General features: G+C 43.3%; 1 protein-coding gene across 1 annotated transcript in view; it reads left to right on the plus strand.

Annotated features, from left to right (window-relative positions):
- Positions 1-5205, plus strand: part of LOC146616698 (interferon alpha/beta receptor 1a-like) — a 29151-nt gene extending 23946 nt beyond the window's left edge. The window contains exons 4-6 of the mRNA XM_085374698.1: positions 1028-1182; positions 4679-4829; positions 4913-5205. Of these exons, the coding sequence (XP_085230824.1) occupies positions 1028-1182; positions 4679-4829; positions 4913-5205 (599 nt within the window). The remainder of the gene's footprint in view (positions 1-1027; positions 1183-4678; positions 4830-4912) is intronic.
- The last annotated feature ends 10925 nt before the right edge of the window (positions 5206-16130 follow it).

A 16130-nucleotide genomic window follows, 5' to 3' on the forward strand; every position in this document is an offset into this window, starting at 1 on the left:
TAAATATCATGATAAGCACCATAATATAAGTAAACAACACTACAGATCCTATAATCTGATTTCTGTCTTTCAGTTCATTAAAAAGTGAAGCGCCACACACTAGTTTGTGTCATTGTCCAGATGTACATAAGCATGATTACACAGTTACACAATCATACCAAAACTCTGTCCTCATAGTTTCCACTTTCTCTTTTGTATCAGACATCCTGAGACAATATTCGGGATAAATAACCATGAAAACAATTTATTTATTCCATTTAGAGGTTTACACATCACATCATTATAATCACAGAGCCTGTTTCACTTGAATTGTCCACTTGATGGCGCAGTAGAGCAAATGAATCATCGCAATGCTTCGAACCATGAGTCGACCAGTTGGATGGAAGCTTCAGTTCATCACGAGGCTTCATCTCACCATCAGTAGTGTTCATTACACATCCTGGGACCTGAGCTCACCTCTTATCTGAACCGCCTGTGTCTGAATCATTACTGCAGGTATTTGCTTACCTGAGCCGTCAGTTTGTTCTTCCTCACATCTGCAAATATGCAAACCGTGCAGCAGAGCTCTCTGCAGGTAGACCAATACAACGTACGCCTGACGGCATGTTGAGGATTGGTGGCTCTCAGAGAAGCTTCCTGAGATCAGGATGGTCCCCTTCAGCTCCGGTTCAGACTGTGGCAGCAGCTGTGTGGGGAGTCTGCAGTTATGCAATGACTGCTTCAGCAGGGGACGTCTGAAGAGCCTCGCTGAGCTGAAGACGATCAGAAATGAAACCGTGAGCGAGCTTTTCAGCGTCTCGCTCGTCAGAGTTCTCGCCGTCGCTGACTTCAGTCCAGTCAGAGTGAAATCCTGGTTTCTGTGTTTCTGTCTGTGTCCTCAGTGAAACCGTCTGCCGTCATGGTGGGAACCTCCCCAGCTCCAAGCACACTGGCATAACAGAGCTGTAGCAGATGGAGTGGACTGTTAGAGAAGCTGCAGCTTTGATTTTGTCCAATAAAAACGTCTCTCCACATCTGTCCCCCTCAGCCTTCATCGGTCCACCTGATGTGACTCTTCATGTCACTGGGACATCTTTGGAAGTCAGCATTAAAGACCCAGTGTTCAAGCATTCAGAACTGAGGGAGACGTACACCTCGGCCACCTATAACATCACCTACTGGAAGAGCAGCTCGAAGGAAGAGGTGGGAACGCCGGTTTGTAGTTTGGACCTTGAACGTGTAGAAACAGTCAAACACAGGAAGTTAGTGATGTTATGGGCCGGGACTGAGAGCCAGGCAGCTGCAGTTCACTCATGATTTCAACCACGTTAGCAGTGAAATGAAAACTCAACATTAAAACAAATCAAAGATAACAATAAAAAAGCATAAAAACTAAACACTGAAGATTCACTCAGTAATAACTACATGTGTAATTACATCTTTGAACAATTTTCTTAAACTTATCATTAATCTGTTAAAAATAGGCAGGAGCGGCTTTGTGGTTTGTAGAAGCTGTTTACCCACCATATTTGAATACAATGGCTGGGAAAGACATCATGTTTTACATTCGTGGCCAGAGACAGCTGAGGTAAACAGCACTGACAGCCTTCCACAGGCTTGGAGGTGGACGCGGTCCAAACAGTAGCAGGAATACGGCCACAACCGTTATGATGTACAGTCCAAATTTCATGTGTTTGATCTCTCATAGAAGCATGTTTGTCCTACAGCAGCCACCGTAGTTAGAGCTACGCACTTAAAGTGTGAGGGGTATCTTAACAAGGTTCCAAGTAGAGCTTCAGCATGCAACAAGAAGAAATGTGACACAAAACAACACTTGAACTGAAACAGGCTGTTTTACACCAGTTTAGGACCACATGCCTTTAAAAAGCCAAATCTGTGCAAAAATGTGGATTCATTTCATTTTCTGTCAGGTGGTCACTGCCATGATGTTCTGATGGCAAAGGCAAAAAGACTTTCCCTTGTTGAACGTGGTCGGGTTGTTGAAATGCATAGGCAGAGTCTCTCGCAGCACGCCATCGCTGCTGAGGTGGGACGCAGTAAGAAAGTCATTTGGAATTTCTTAAATCTTAAATAAATTCTTAAATGATCCTGAGGGTTATGGAACAAAAAAGTCAAGTGGAAGACCCAAAGAAACGTCTCCAGCACTGAGCTGCAGGATCCACTTGGCTGTCCATCAACACACTGGACGATCCTCGACCCAAATTAAGGCTGTTACTGGTGGCGACTGCAGCCCCATAACCACCAGACGACATCTGAGACTGAAGGGCTTCAAAAACAAAACACGTCTTCAAAGGCCTCGTCGCCTTGGACACAACAGAACTGACCGTTTGGACCAAACATGGGACGTTGAAAAGTGGAAGAAAGTTTTATTCTCTGATGAGAACAAATGTAACCTTGATGGTTTCCAACATTACTGCCATGACAAGTAGATCCCACCTGAGATGTTTTCTACGCCCCACAGTGGAGGGGGCACCATAATGCTCTGGGGTCTTTTTCCTTTAGTGCAGGGGTGTCCAAACTCTGGCCCGCAGGCCAACTGCGGCCTGCGATCCACTTTTAATTGGCCCGCAAGTAATTTTATAAATAGAATAGAATATGGCCGCACTTCAACTTTTGCCTGAGTGTATTGCACTTCTTATTTTTAACACCAGGGGGAGCTGCTGTTGATCAAGGCAGTTGCTCCACCAAAAAGGACAATCACAGAAGAAATTTACCCCAAGTTATTAAACATGGCAGAACCAAAGAAGCGAAAAGTAGAAAAGTGAGTGCAGAAAATTTCAGACATGGTGGGAGAGTGAATTCTTCAAAGAATTCAAGGAGAAGTGTCTGTTTGATCTGCACTGAGACTGTGGCAGTTATGAAAGAAGATAATGTACGACGTCATTATGAAACCAAACATCAGGCCTGTGCAGCCGACACTGGTGCTGAGCCAGAGCAGGAAGTAAAGCAAAGGGTAGCTCTCCTGCAGGGTCAGCAACTATGTTTATTTCGTGCTCAAAAGGTCCAGGAAAAGGCTCCGATAGCCAGCTATGAGGTCGCCCAACTCATCACGAGACATGGCGAGCCTTTTTCAGATGGAGACCTCATAAAACACGGCCTCGTTAAAGTCACTGAAATAATGTGGAAAAAGTGCAGAACTTCAACAACGTCAGCGTGTCCAGAAATCCAGTCATGCGACGCACTGAAGACTCGTCAGCCAACATTAAACTGCACCTGTCTGATAAAGCTGTGCTTTTGATTTTGACTCCATCGCAGGCGATGAGAGCACCGACGCCACAGACGCCGCACAGCTGCTAATCTAATTTTTTTTGCGGGGAGTGGACGAGAGCACGAGCGCTTTAAAAATATATCCCACAGTACCCGTGTGTTAATGTGCACATGCTTCAAATATCAATAATGCGCATCTTTCTGTCACTACCCTGCTTTTGAGCACCACTTTCTTATGTGCGTTTTTCTTGTTAACACACAGAGCACACCGCTGTGCACGGCGCACGCACATGCAGTCAGCTGATCTCATCTGACGCAGATCTGCTCCTTGATCAAGTGACATCACCAGAATAATTTACTAAAATGATGCACTCCTGTTATTAAGCCCAGTTCAGTCTGTTAATGTTGATAAAGGTTTCAAACAGATGTTAACAGCTGTGTTGCTGAGCCTAATAACTTAAATAACAAGCTTGAAATGTACCCGTCACATCTTTGTTTTTTCTCTGTGCTGTAAATCTTCTAAGAATAAATCCGAGGCTGTTGTGAGAACGAGCTACCAAAGCTTTGTCTGAATAAATCAATAAAGATCCATTTATGGAAAGCTGTGATGAAGGCAGTTTTGTCTTTAATTATATTCAACAATATAACATATTCGACCACTTCTAAGTGATTTTTCTAACTTTAATACACTAAAGTTAAGGTTATATTCCTAATTTCTAGTAAGTGGCCCCGCCCCTCCTATATTTTTATGTATGTGGCCCTCAGTGAAAAAAGTTTGGACACCCCTGCTTTAGTGGAACAACGGAGCTTCAGGAGATAAACGGCCGATGGCTGTGTGCAGATGTTGCAGAGAACATCCCTCATTGCTGAGAGCCCTCGTCTGTGTGGTAACCACTGGGTTTTTCAGTAGGATAACGTTTCAGTACACAATGCAGGACAAAGGACTTCTTCCAGGAGAAAAACATCACTCTTCTGGACCATTCTGCGTGTTTCCCTGATCTAAATCCAACTGAAAACCTTTGGGGATGGATGGCAAGGGAAGTTTACAGAAATGGAGAACAGCTTCAGACAGTAGATGTCCTTCATGCGGCCGTCTTCACCACTTGGAGAAATGTTCCCACTCACCTCATGGAAACGCTGGCATAAAGCATGCTGCAACGAGTCTTTGAAGTGATCAACAATAAGAGTGGAGCTCCTCATTACTGACTTCATATTTGGGTTTACCTTTTTTGAGGTGTGGTCCTAAACTTTTGATGAGCTGTAAAACAGCCTGTTTCAGTTTAAGCGTTGTTTTGTGTCACATTTCTTCTTGTTGCATGTTGAAGCTCTACTTGGAACCTTCTTAAGCTCCAGCATGCAAAATATGATTTTTGCTCATTCTAAACTGGTTTTAAACTTTTGATCTGTATTGGGTCAAAGAATAAAAACAGATACTGAAGACCTCTGACCTCCTCTCTGCTGCCTCCTACAGGTAAAAAAGATCCTTGAAACGAGGCAGGACCGAGTGGTTCTTAGTGACCTGGACCCGATGAGCGAATACTGCGTCCAAGTCCAGATCATCTATAACATGAACCCCAGACCGGGCGAGTACAGCGACGTCGTCTGTGAGCGCACCGGTGACGGTAGGCACCGCCGTCACACAGCCGTCACAATCGCTGAAGGTGTCGCTGATGGGCTCACCTGCTGCTGTGTGGTTTTCTTACAGTGGATGCAGCTCCGTGGGTGGTGGCCGTGGTGACGTTTGTGGTCATGGCCACGGTGGTGGCTCTGGTGGTGACTCTGGTGGTCTACTGGAAACAAATCTCCAAGTTCCTGTGCCCAGAAGTCGTGCTGCCGCCACACTTTGAAGAGGTGTGTGTCCTGCCCCCTCCGTCTCTGCTGCCTTTCAACCCCTTCATCTACCCAGTCTCGCTGCCCTCTGAGCACTGTGACCAGGTCAGCATCGTAGCAGACCACAGGACTGAGGAGGAGGAGGAAGGAGGGTGCAGCACAACCTGATACCTCACAGGATGGGGGCTAGGAGGAGCAGGAGGAGGTGGGATGCACTTTAAAGACTCTGAGAATCGGCCTCTGACTGTGAGGTTTTAGAGCTGTGAACTCTGCAGCAGTGAAGTGATGAAGACGAGCAAGAACAGGTGAAGCTGGCCCAGGTCACGCTGCAATGCATTGTGGGAGCACGCCACCGTTTTAGCAGGTAGCGAATCAAAACAAACACACTGTGTTGGAAGGAAGATTGCTATGAACCATACTTCAAAGCAGCTCAAAAGAAAAAGGACGTTATGGAGGAAGATTGCATTGGAAGTGTGGACCCGTATGAAACACAGCTGAAACCCTGAACCGCTATTGACTTAGCTTAGCCTGATCTATTCTCGTTCCTTGTCTGTGGAGTCACCGCGTACACGGCGAACCAATTTTGCCATTATAAATCTCTGGAGGCGCACATCCACCAAGGATCGGGTACAAGATTTGGCAATTATTAGACTCCACGTTGTCAATACGCCGTCATTCAAACAAAGGTAAGTCAGCTCGAGTACTGCGAGTGAAATGCGTTTGATTTCCCCGAACATTCAAAGTAGTGCAGCATAAATTCATTCATGAGGGGAAAGTAGAGTGAGAACATGTGGAGGCTGTTAGAGGGAAAACACAGTGCGTTCACACTGAGTAAAGTATTCTGATTGTATATTTTACAGTTTTGTACTGTCGTTCTAAAATATCATTAAATTTACATAAGTAGACTGATTTTACATGTCAAAGGTAAAATAACATCACGAACCGTATTTTTATGCGGGAGTTATTTTCTGTTATTTTACGGTTGTATTTTGGCGCCCCGGCTGCCGGAATATTACAGGTTTTTTTTAACAGTGCACCCTACTTGAAAATGGAGGTAAGTTCAGTAAAGTCCTTATCACGTTAGAGTGCGCACTTCCAATTTAAATAGTGCTCTTCAAACACTTTCAGATAAGACCCTTCTCAAAGTCTAAAAAATTCAGGAGCCTAATTTTCCATGAAGTGTTATTTTTTAATTATTCAATAAATAATGTTTGATTAAAACCTAACTATGAATGTGTTTCAGGGAACGCTGAGGACTACTGCGCTGTTTGCTCCATGTTAGATGCTGACGCTGACCGCAGCATGATTGAAATGGTAAAACAAAAGAAACACATAAGTCTTAGTATCATTACTTGCTAATCATGTTTAAAATGTTGACTAATAGTATTCACTCAACAGAATATGAGTTTTTATTTTTCGCGTGGTGTGTCCTAGGATGCTAAAGGCGTGTGCTGCTGAACTTGGAGAGCCGCTACGAGTCTTCAACCTCCAACAGAGGCTGAGGTCTTTTAACATCTGCAGGAAGCTCCTGAGGATGTTTGACCAGTTGGTGGTTGAAAAACTCCTTTGTCCCACATCATCAAACTGTTGAACTCCTCTCTGGAGGGGAAAGCGAGGGGATACAGGGCGGGAACAACTGAGCTGTAGTGCCTTTTCACTGCGACTCACTCAAATGTGGAATCCACTGGTATTCCCATTTATCCATATTATATATTCTGCATTTATATATGTGTTATATGTATATATGGTATATTTATGCTTAAATCCTTACTCTCATTCCCCTTTATTGCATCTGTAACATGCAACTTCTGTCGGTGCTGTGCTGCTGGAAACTACATTTCCACCCACCTGAGGGATTAATAAACTTTCATCTAATCTAATCTTTACGCTCAGCAGAGTTCCATGAAACTACAACAAACCACAGTCTGATCATCCAACAACAGCTGACACAGCAGAATATCAAGCATTATATAATACAGCGGTCTCCAACCTTTTTTACGCCACGGACCGGTTTATGCCCGACAATATTTTCATGGACCGGCCTTTAAGGTGTCGCGGATAAATACAACCAAATAAAACTAGTACCGGTACAGAAAAAAAGAAGATTTATTCATAACACACGTGAAAAGCCCCAGGAAAACCGAGTAAACGATAAAAACGATAACAAAATAACGCTGAGAACCAATAAAAACCCTGAAAACCAGACATTTCACACCTGAGCCTCAACTCTCGCGGCCTGGTACCGGTCCGAGGCCCGGGGGTTGGGGACCGCTGATATAATATGTAATGAGGAGGGGGCTCAGCTGTTCATATGGCTCGAATACAAAGACGACTCCTCAGCCAGGCCTCATTTCAAAGCCCTGTAGCGCCACCCTGAGGCCCCAGTGCTACCTGTACACGGGCCGTTGAGGCCAGCAGGAGGCGCTCCAGTTGAACTTGTTTTCCCATCAGTCACTGCGTGGACGCACACTTCAGCTGCATTTATGAATCATTTGAACCCTCCTTTATTTATTTTGTGCATCTCGATGATGTTTTGTTCTGCTGGGCTGTTCTTTTGGTCCGGCTCTCAGACTAAAGGTCAGCTGTCACATACATGTTTTTTTACAGGCTACTGACAAAAAAACAAACACTTTTAACCACATCCTCGCTGAAAACACAGAAATGCAGAACTTCAGCAGCACAGGAAGTTTTTTTTAGTCGTTTATTTATCCAGGTAAAAAAATCTCATTTCCAACAGAGTCCTGGGGCCTGTTCTTCGTACCTCGCTAAGTAAGTTAGCTGGATGAGATTGTTGACGATTTCGCGTGATCTTGGATCGTTCGGTTCCCCGAAGCCCATCCGGGACTTGCTGTCATAGCAACAGAGCCGTAAGCGTAAACCTGCTGGGGAGCAGGTTTACTTTATGTAAACAGGATTAGATCGCGGCCACGCAGGTATGTCCGCGTCATTCATACGAAAGCAACAGCGATATTCCACCACTGTTTCACCATAAATAAATAACATCAATGTAACTAAAGATAATGCAGCACCTGATCCTTTTATTGATGTCACACAGATACATACAGGTCATTCCCTAAAAAAGGGAAATGTACTATTAACATTCTATTACATGTATGTGATTATTACAGATGTAATCCATATTTCAGAGTAGTAATTGTAAATTACTTCGTGTAATCAAGATGAGAGACCACGGCTATAAAAGCGAAGGTGGATTTGGGAAGCCTGTCGCAGCCATGTCCTGTCCGTATACGCGAGCAACCCATTGCGGAAGGTGCAAGATTGATAAGGAGAGTCCTCAGAATCCAGCGTATATTGCGGGACAGACAGGATCCTTTAGCTCAGCGCGACAGTGTGCTCATAGAGAGATATCGATTTTCCCGTGAGGGTATTATTTACTTAACCAACTTGTTGACGAGGGGGTGCAGGACCACCACCTGTCTTTTTTTTTTGCTCTGCCCTTTTCTTGGTTGCTGTTATAAACAAACAAACAGATTATTCCAGGGTCTCTTTCCAAGAGACTAAAAGCAATATAAGTGATAAATATTACCATTCTGTAGAATATTCTTATATTTCACTTTTACTTGTTCCCATGTTCTAGTGGGTCCTGTTGTGGCTCTAATGTGAAAGGGGATATAATATAACATATTATAATATAATATAATGTAATATAATATTGGATAATATAGTGTGATATGATAAATCTACCCTACCGCCTACTGGTGTTGGCCAGAGGGGCCGATGGCGCGATATGGCAGCCTCGCTTCTGTCAGTCTGCCCCAGGGCAGCTGTGGCTACAACCGTAGCTGCCTCCACCAGTGTGTGAATGTGAGAGTGACTGAATAGTGGCATTGTAAAGCGCTTTGGGTGCCTTGAAAAGCGCTATATAAATCCACTCCATTATTATTGTTATTATTAAATTACTTACGAGTTTGATTTGTCAGCAACTTCCTGCCAGCCCTCTCTCCTTGCTTTTGCAGCCTTTGCAGTGTTCCCTTGCGTTTTAATTAAACTCTGAAACTCCTGAAATCCCTCACTCAAGAGTTCTTGCTCTGCTGCCGAAAAATACCGAGCGCTCTCCTTCGACATTTTCGCCAACCAATCAAAGGGTTGCCGATCAATGTTTCTACTATCGATGCGTAGCCCCTGTTGGGCCACCCAGTGATCTCACATTACTTCATCCAGCTATACTAATCGTCAACAACAGGTGTGTTCGGGGAACCGGAATAGCGAGCTCAGAGTTAGCGCGATGATTTGGTCTTGGATGTTTCATTTGATCTTGGATGTAGTAAGCGACGTACGAAGCACAGGGCCCTGTTTCAGGAAGCCGGTTTAGTGCAAACTCTGAGTAAGTATACGTTGAGTTAACGAAAACTCTGGGTTTTCGGTTTCACAAAGCGAGTTTAGATTAATTCTGAGCGAGTTACTATGACAACACACTCCGTGAAGCTAACCTGCCCCCTAGCAGGTTTACTTCAACTAACCCTGACTGTCTCCGCCTCTTTGTCGGAAACCTGACTGTAGGAAGTGTCAGACATGGCGTGTCCCTTCCTTGAAGAGCCAGTAGATGTTGAAGCCCAAATTCTCCGCAGAGCTCTCCGCCGGGAGAGAGTGATCAGAGCGCGTTTGGACATTTTATCATTTCCTGATGATTTTCTGTGTGAACGTTACCGTTTTTCAGCACAATCTATAATTTATTTGAATAACATCCTCAGGCCTAATATTGCTCATGTGACACATCGCGGACATGCTCTCAGTTCATTGCATATTATTTGTATCGCACTTCGGTTTTTTGCAAACGGGAGCTTTCTGTATAATATTGGTGACGCTGAGCACGTTTCCAAGGCTACCGTCTGTCGGGCAGTCAGGAATGTTACAGTTGCACTGAAACGTCTCCTGTACTCGTTTGTGGTGTTCCCCGGTCATAGACCCACAAGATTTATCAAAGAGGGATGCCACAAAATTGCAGGTATCAGGATGAACGAAACTTAATTCATGATGTGGTGATACTTGAACTACTACTTAAATTTTACATTTATGTTCACGGTTCCCAGGCGTGATTGGCTGTATAGATGGCACTCACATTCCAATCATTGCTCCTTCAGTAAATGAAGGAGACTATGTGAACAGGAAGTCTTTCCACAGCATTAATGTACAGGTACATAGTTCCCTGTAGCATTTCAAACTAACAAATTATTTCATTATAGTAATGGATGCTAATTTGTGTTCTCTGCACTGTGAAGATCATATGTGATGCTGCCAACATTATCACAAATGTGGAAGCCAACTGCTCAGCCTCTGTGAGTGGTGGTGGTGGAGGACCCCCACCTGTTTTTCGGGCCTCCGCTTTTTTTCTGTTGGCTATAACGGGTCACATTTGAGCATACAGAGTAAGCAAATATGTACTTGTAATGTGCTCAGATAATTTCAATAAGTGCTTACAGAGGGGAAATTAATGTAGCCTCTAACTGCAATTGATTTACATGGGACAAACAGACCAAGCACTATGGCTCACAATACAATTACACCTTACCTGTTTGGACTATATTTTTATATTTCATTTTTACTTGCTGCCAGGAACGTTTGGGGCCTGTTGGGTTGCACCTGCGCTCACATCACATCACAAAATAAAATGTATAAAATAAAAAATAAAATATAATAAAATAACGTGTTAAATGGGTGGAAATCCCTAGATCAGTGTTTAAATTAACACTCACGCATTGACTCTGTCGGCTATGTTTTGCCATGCATGCTCCCTTTCTTTTGCAGCTGAGGCTGTGTTACTTTTTTTCCTCAAAATTTGCATGTTATCGGCATATGCTGCCATCAGAATTTCGGCCTCAAGCGCTGTAAAATACATTGACCGCGCCTTCTTTCCCTCCGTCTCCATGGTGACTCGCTTAATCTGTGCTCCACTAATCAGGGCTTTATGTATCCTCGTGCGCGCGCTTAATTTGGGGTTAAAGCAACTCCGCGTTGACTGAACTAATTGTTATCAGCCTTTCTGAAACCGAATATTCCGAGTTGGACAGTTCGGGGTTACTCAACCCTGAGTATCGTTTTTCACTCTGAGTTTTCTAAACCGGCTTTCTGAAATAGGGCCCTGGTGTTATGAAGGAAGAAAGGCTCAGAGTTTTAAGTCGTTGCCATCACGGGCTCATCTGATTAGAATGAGAATAAGCAGTCATCAATCCTTTATAGGGTTCTCCTTTTATTCTCAGAATCAGTAAACAAAGACACACATGGAGTGCTAACGCTGAAAGGAAATAAAGTGTGATTTAAGTCACTCAATAACTCAAAATAACACATGAACTCAGGAGACTCCAACAGAAACTCACCTCAGCTGCTGCCCCATGTGTGAGCGAAGAGTGAGCTGTAGGTGAGTGCAATCAAGGGCAAACACCACACCCAATCAAAGGTGAGGAAAAGAAACAAGGTGCATGTGATGAAGTGAGTGTGCTGAAAGGTGAGTCTTTACAACACCTGGCATCACGTCAAATATACACGTACCACATAAACACATAACATTTAAAACAAATACAATATTTCATACAAACATCTGAAAAATATACAATAACAGATCCTTAAGAGCGACATTAAAAACAATCACACTGAGTAAAATAGTTGTTCTCTCGTTCCTTTAAGATGGAGGCAGAGCCTTCAGTTTTCAGGCCCCTCTTCTGTGGAGCCAGCTTCCAGTTTGGATCCAGGAGACAGACACTATCTCTACTTTCAAGATTAGGCTTCAAACTTTCCTCTTTGCTAAAGCATATAGTTAGGGCTGGACCAGGTGACCCTGAATCCTCCCTTAGTTATGCTGCAATAGACGTAGGCTGCCGGGGATTCCCATGATGCACTGGGTGTTTCTTCTTCACTCTCTTAAACAAAGTCTATTTTAGTTTCATGATCTGTAATGAAATGATCTAAATCATTTATAAAACAAACTGACCTCTACACCTGATCTTAAAACCTATTTTGTCACATCTAAGTTGTAATTGGAACATGAGATGAAAATGCAAAGTTTTCTTTTCTTCACTGTTACTTGTGTTGTTGCAGGATGGGGTTAAAATCATATTTTCCTGGGTATGAGCTCCTGATCCCTCAGCTCCCAGTATGAAGTGGTTTAGTGGTGTTCTTCTCACAGGCATCTGTGTCACCTTCCCTGGAGCTGCTGGTTTAATCTTTTAAACTTGTAGGTCCTGAAACAATCTTTGCTTTCCAGTAAAATTCCTTTTGTGTCTCGTTTGTCCTGAAAAGTTTATCTGGCTGTGTTTCCTACTGACGTTGGAACTGTGACAGTTTCAGTATGGCTGTTGAGGACAGTGTGCATACTAGGGCTGCCACGACTAGTCACGATTAGTCGACTAGTCACGATTAGTCGACTATCAAAATGGTCGACGACTAATTTAATAGTCGACGCGTCGTTTGAAGCTTTGTAAGATCCTGAAAGACGCAGGAATAAGTAGCAGGATTTAAGAGTGTAATAACGGACTGAAACAGAAGATGGCAGCACTGCATGTACAAGGATGCCGGCTGCCGTTAAACCCCGAAAAAGAAGAAGAAGTAGCTGTGTCCCAGAATTCATAGCGCAGCCCAGCTCAGTTTCCAACAATGGCGGCAGCTAGTTAGTTTGAATATTACTCTTATTATTCTTTCTGGGTCACAAAATAAACGTTTAACATGTTTTCAGGCGAGAATGTAGCTGTGTAAACCTCAAATATCTGCTCAGTTTATCAGGACACCGCATATTTTCAAAAGCGCTCCGACGTTTTCGGAGACGTCTGTTACCCACTAGCTCGATAGCTAGCCGGGGGCAGGGTTCACTAGAGCCGTGAGAACACCGGACTCCCTGCAAATCGTTTTCAAACCCACCGCCGTCTTTCACTGCTCAGGTTAAACATGATATATGAGTCACTTAGATAACTTAAAATGTTATTGTTTGGCTTTTTTCAGTATTTTATTTGTTCCTGAGTAAATCGGTTTGGCTGAGATTAAAGTTTTTACACAGCTGAATAAACGTCAAGCAGACAGCTGATTATCAGAAGTGTGAGATGCTGGAGAATTTACTCCGGTGTCCTGTTATATTTTAGATAGCAAGGAGTTTATTAAACTTCACCGAAACAATCTGCAGATTTCATTGAAATTTAATAAACTATCATCTTGTCTTTATTTTTAGTTAGCACAGACCTTAAACACTTAAAGCTGTAAGCTAATGATAGTTATATAAGAGCAGATGCTGCTGGTGCAATAACCTGTACGTCTTACGTCCAATGGATGATGATCTGATTAGTCGACTATCAAAATAATCGTTTGTGGCAGCCGTAGTGCACACACAGTTCTGGAAGGCTAAGCAACTTGGAAAGAAATGTGTCTGGACTTGTTGCTTGAAGACGTTTCACCTCTCATCCGAGAAGCTTCTTCAGTTCTAAGGTCAAATGGTGGAGAGTCCCAGATTTAAGCCCTAAGTGTCCCCCCAGAGGGTCATGGACCCCCGTTGCTCCTCTACCTAATCACATGAGCCGAGGTGTGAAAACCGGTGTCTCTGTTCAAAGAGGGTCGGAGAACAGAGGCGGTGGCTTATGACACCAACTGTCTGCCATTTATAATCCAGAACCTTCACAGACACAGTTCTGGAAGGTTCTCCGTATTTAGTTGAAGGGTTTCTATATCAGACCCTCGGTCTGTAACCAGCCTGCAGAAATGTGGACTTAGATTTATTTCACAATCTAAACTATGAGTCTGGATCATGAAACCTGATATCTGTCTTCATTTGATTATAATGAATTCAAACGCTTCCTGTTGATAGCACAAGACACTGAAATTCTTTAGTCCTCTGTTTAATTTTGTGGGAATATTTACATAAATCCTGCAGCAGCGGTTTGTAAGAAAAGAAGGACACATTTATAAAGCTCCATATTTCTGAAGCACCACTCTCAGACTGACCGACCACGAAATCCTTTAGTCCAGCATGGAAATCACAGATAACTTATTGTGAAGCATCAAACGGTGCACCTTTATGACAGGTAAATATTAAATCCAACTGCGCATGTGCTGCTTTTCAGTTCTGAATTCTTTAGACAACAGATCTAAAAGTTTGTGTTTTTTAAGAGTGCAGGTCAAAGGTCAGAAGCACAGATGCAGTTGTTAAGTCATCACGTACTCGTGTTTTTAAACATGTTTTGTATTTTGTTCTATTTAATCTGAACAAGCCCCTAAAACAGTCAGTGATCACTGTCGGCCTCTCTCTTTTTTTACCACCACTGTTCATTTTAAAGCTCAGTTTTTAAACCCTTACGATGTAACTCCAGCCCCTGCAGCAGTATATGAATGACTAACCTCGTATTGTGGATGGATTATCTCAGTTGTTCTCCTGACTGAAGTTTGGTCCGTTTACAGCATCCTGCCATGCGATTGCATTTGTCTCTAACCATCAGGAACCCTCACGTTAACTTATCGTGTGGAAAAAAAGTTAGTGTTCATCCTCCAGCTTCACTGTGTTTATGCTAGGTTAACATAGCTGTGTCGCTAGCGATCACGTAGTACAGACCTTCCCAAAGTGTGTGTGTGGGGGGGGGATGAAAAGGGGGGGGAAAAACAAAACGCTTGGACACTGCTAGCACGGGCGGCCATAGAAACGCAAAGCAGGACATGAAGCATCACTGAATATGTTTCCAAACCAACTTCATTCTAAGCCAAAGACTAGAAAATATGGTGAAGCAAATCTTCCCTTTGGCTTCACCTGCACAGGTGCTGAGGTAGGTCTCCCTGCAGGATTAGTTTCCCCTCCGTTGGGAGCAGCGCTGGGCTGTTCAAATCACGGACAAACAGGATCCCACATTCTTGATTTTTAGTTCACAAACACTTGTTGTAATGACTAACTACTCCTGACATGTTGGAGATGTTTGCTCTTTATACAGTAAAGTTACAGCGGGATACAAATAACATCAGGCTGATCCTGCCACGATTTGTTCCCCCGGTTCAAATCACAGACAAACAGAATCCCACAGCTGTTTATGTTTTTGAACACATTTTGCACAGAGAGGCATTTTTAAAAAAATGTATTGATAGCAATGTTGAATATTATTACACAGGAAAAAAAACAACTACAGTAAAATAATCACAGCGTGATGCCTCTGCCTTTGTAAATGGAGGGACAGTAACTGCGTGTAAAACCTGCAGACAGTCAGATTAACAGTATTTCGTCTCTATCTGCCATTCTGCAATTCATCTCATGTAAACAATAACGTGGCGCACAGCGTGACGTGAAAAAGGCGCATACCTTTGATGTTGCAATGAACCACACCTAAACGCATAAAAGGAGTTTAAAAAATCTCAGTTTTCGGTGATTCGAAACGCCGTCTACGTGGACGAAACAGCTGCGTGTTCAAAAATACCCGTGTAGGTGCGGACGCAGCGTAAACGAGTTAGTAGTTTATTTTATTACTACCTGTAATTTATTGCAGATTACTTGTATTTGCTTAATTGTTTACTAAAGGTTTGAAGTGTGAAATAAACTGCAATGGAGCAAAATATGTGTGTGTGGTTGGAGGATGTGTTAGTGCATGTGCACGCGCGGGGGTGAGGGGCGCGAACATTTTTCTTGTAAAACAAAGGGGGGTTGGAGAGGGGGGTGGCTAGCAAAAAAGTTGGGGAACCACTGACGTAGCACATCATTATATAGCAGCTAGCCCAACTTCAGTAACCCTACAAACGTCACTGCTGTTTAGTTTTCTGTCTTCATCTATGTTGGAAGTGATAGCAGAGCTGTACGTTTGAATTTTTCAGAAATCTCTCAGTCAGAACATGCTATATCATGTTTAGGTGGAAACTAGCGAGCTAACTTCCTGCTAGCTTCATGTTATGTAATAAATCCTGTTTTCATGGATGCCTGGATGTTAAACTTAATTTTTACACCTGGTAAAGCAGCAACACTGATCATTTTATTAAAGATTAAAGAATTTAGACAGTTTTTAACTCTCAGTGATGCCACAGTGACACCGTCCCAGACCAAGACAACAACAACGGCGCAGACGCGTCTCAGACCGGACGTTGATTGAGGCCCCGCCCATTCTTTTATTTCGAAAACCACGCCGGAA

The sequence above is a fragment of the Diplotaxodon limnothrissa genome, linkage group LG16, assembly GCF_057381915.1.
Source record: "Diplotaxodon limnothrissa isolate DT_005_m linkage group LG16, D_limnothrissa_male_GT1.1, whole genome shotgun sequence".
In the NCBI taxonomy this organism is placed as follows: Eukaryota; Metazoa; Chordata; class Actinopteri; order Cichliformes; family Cichlidae; genus Diplotaxodon; species Diplotaxodon limnothrissa.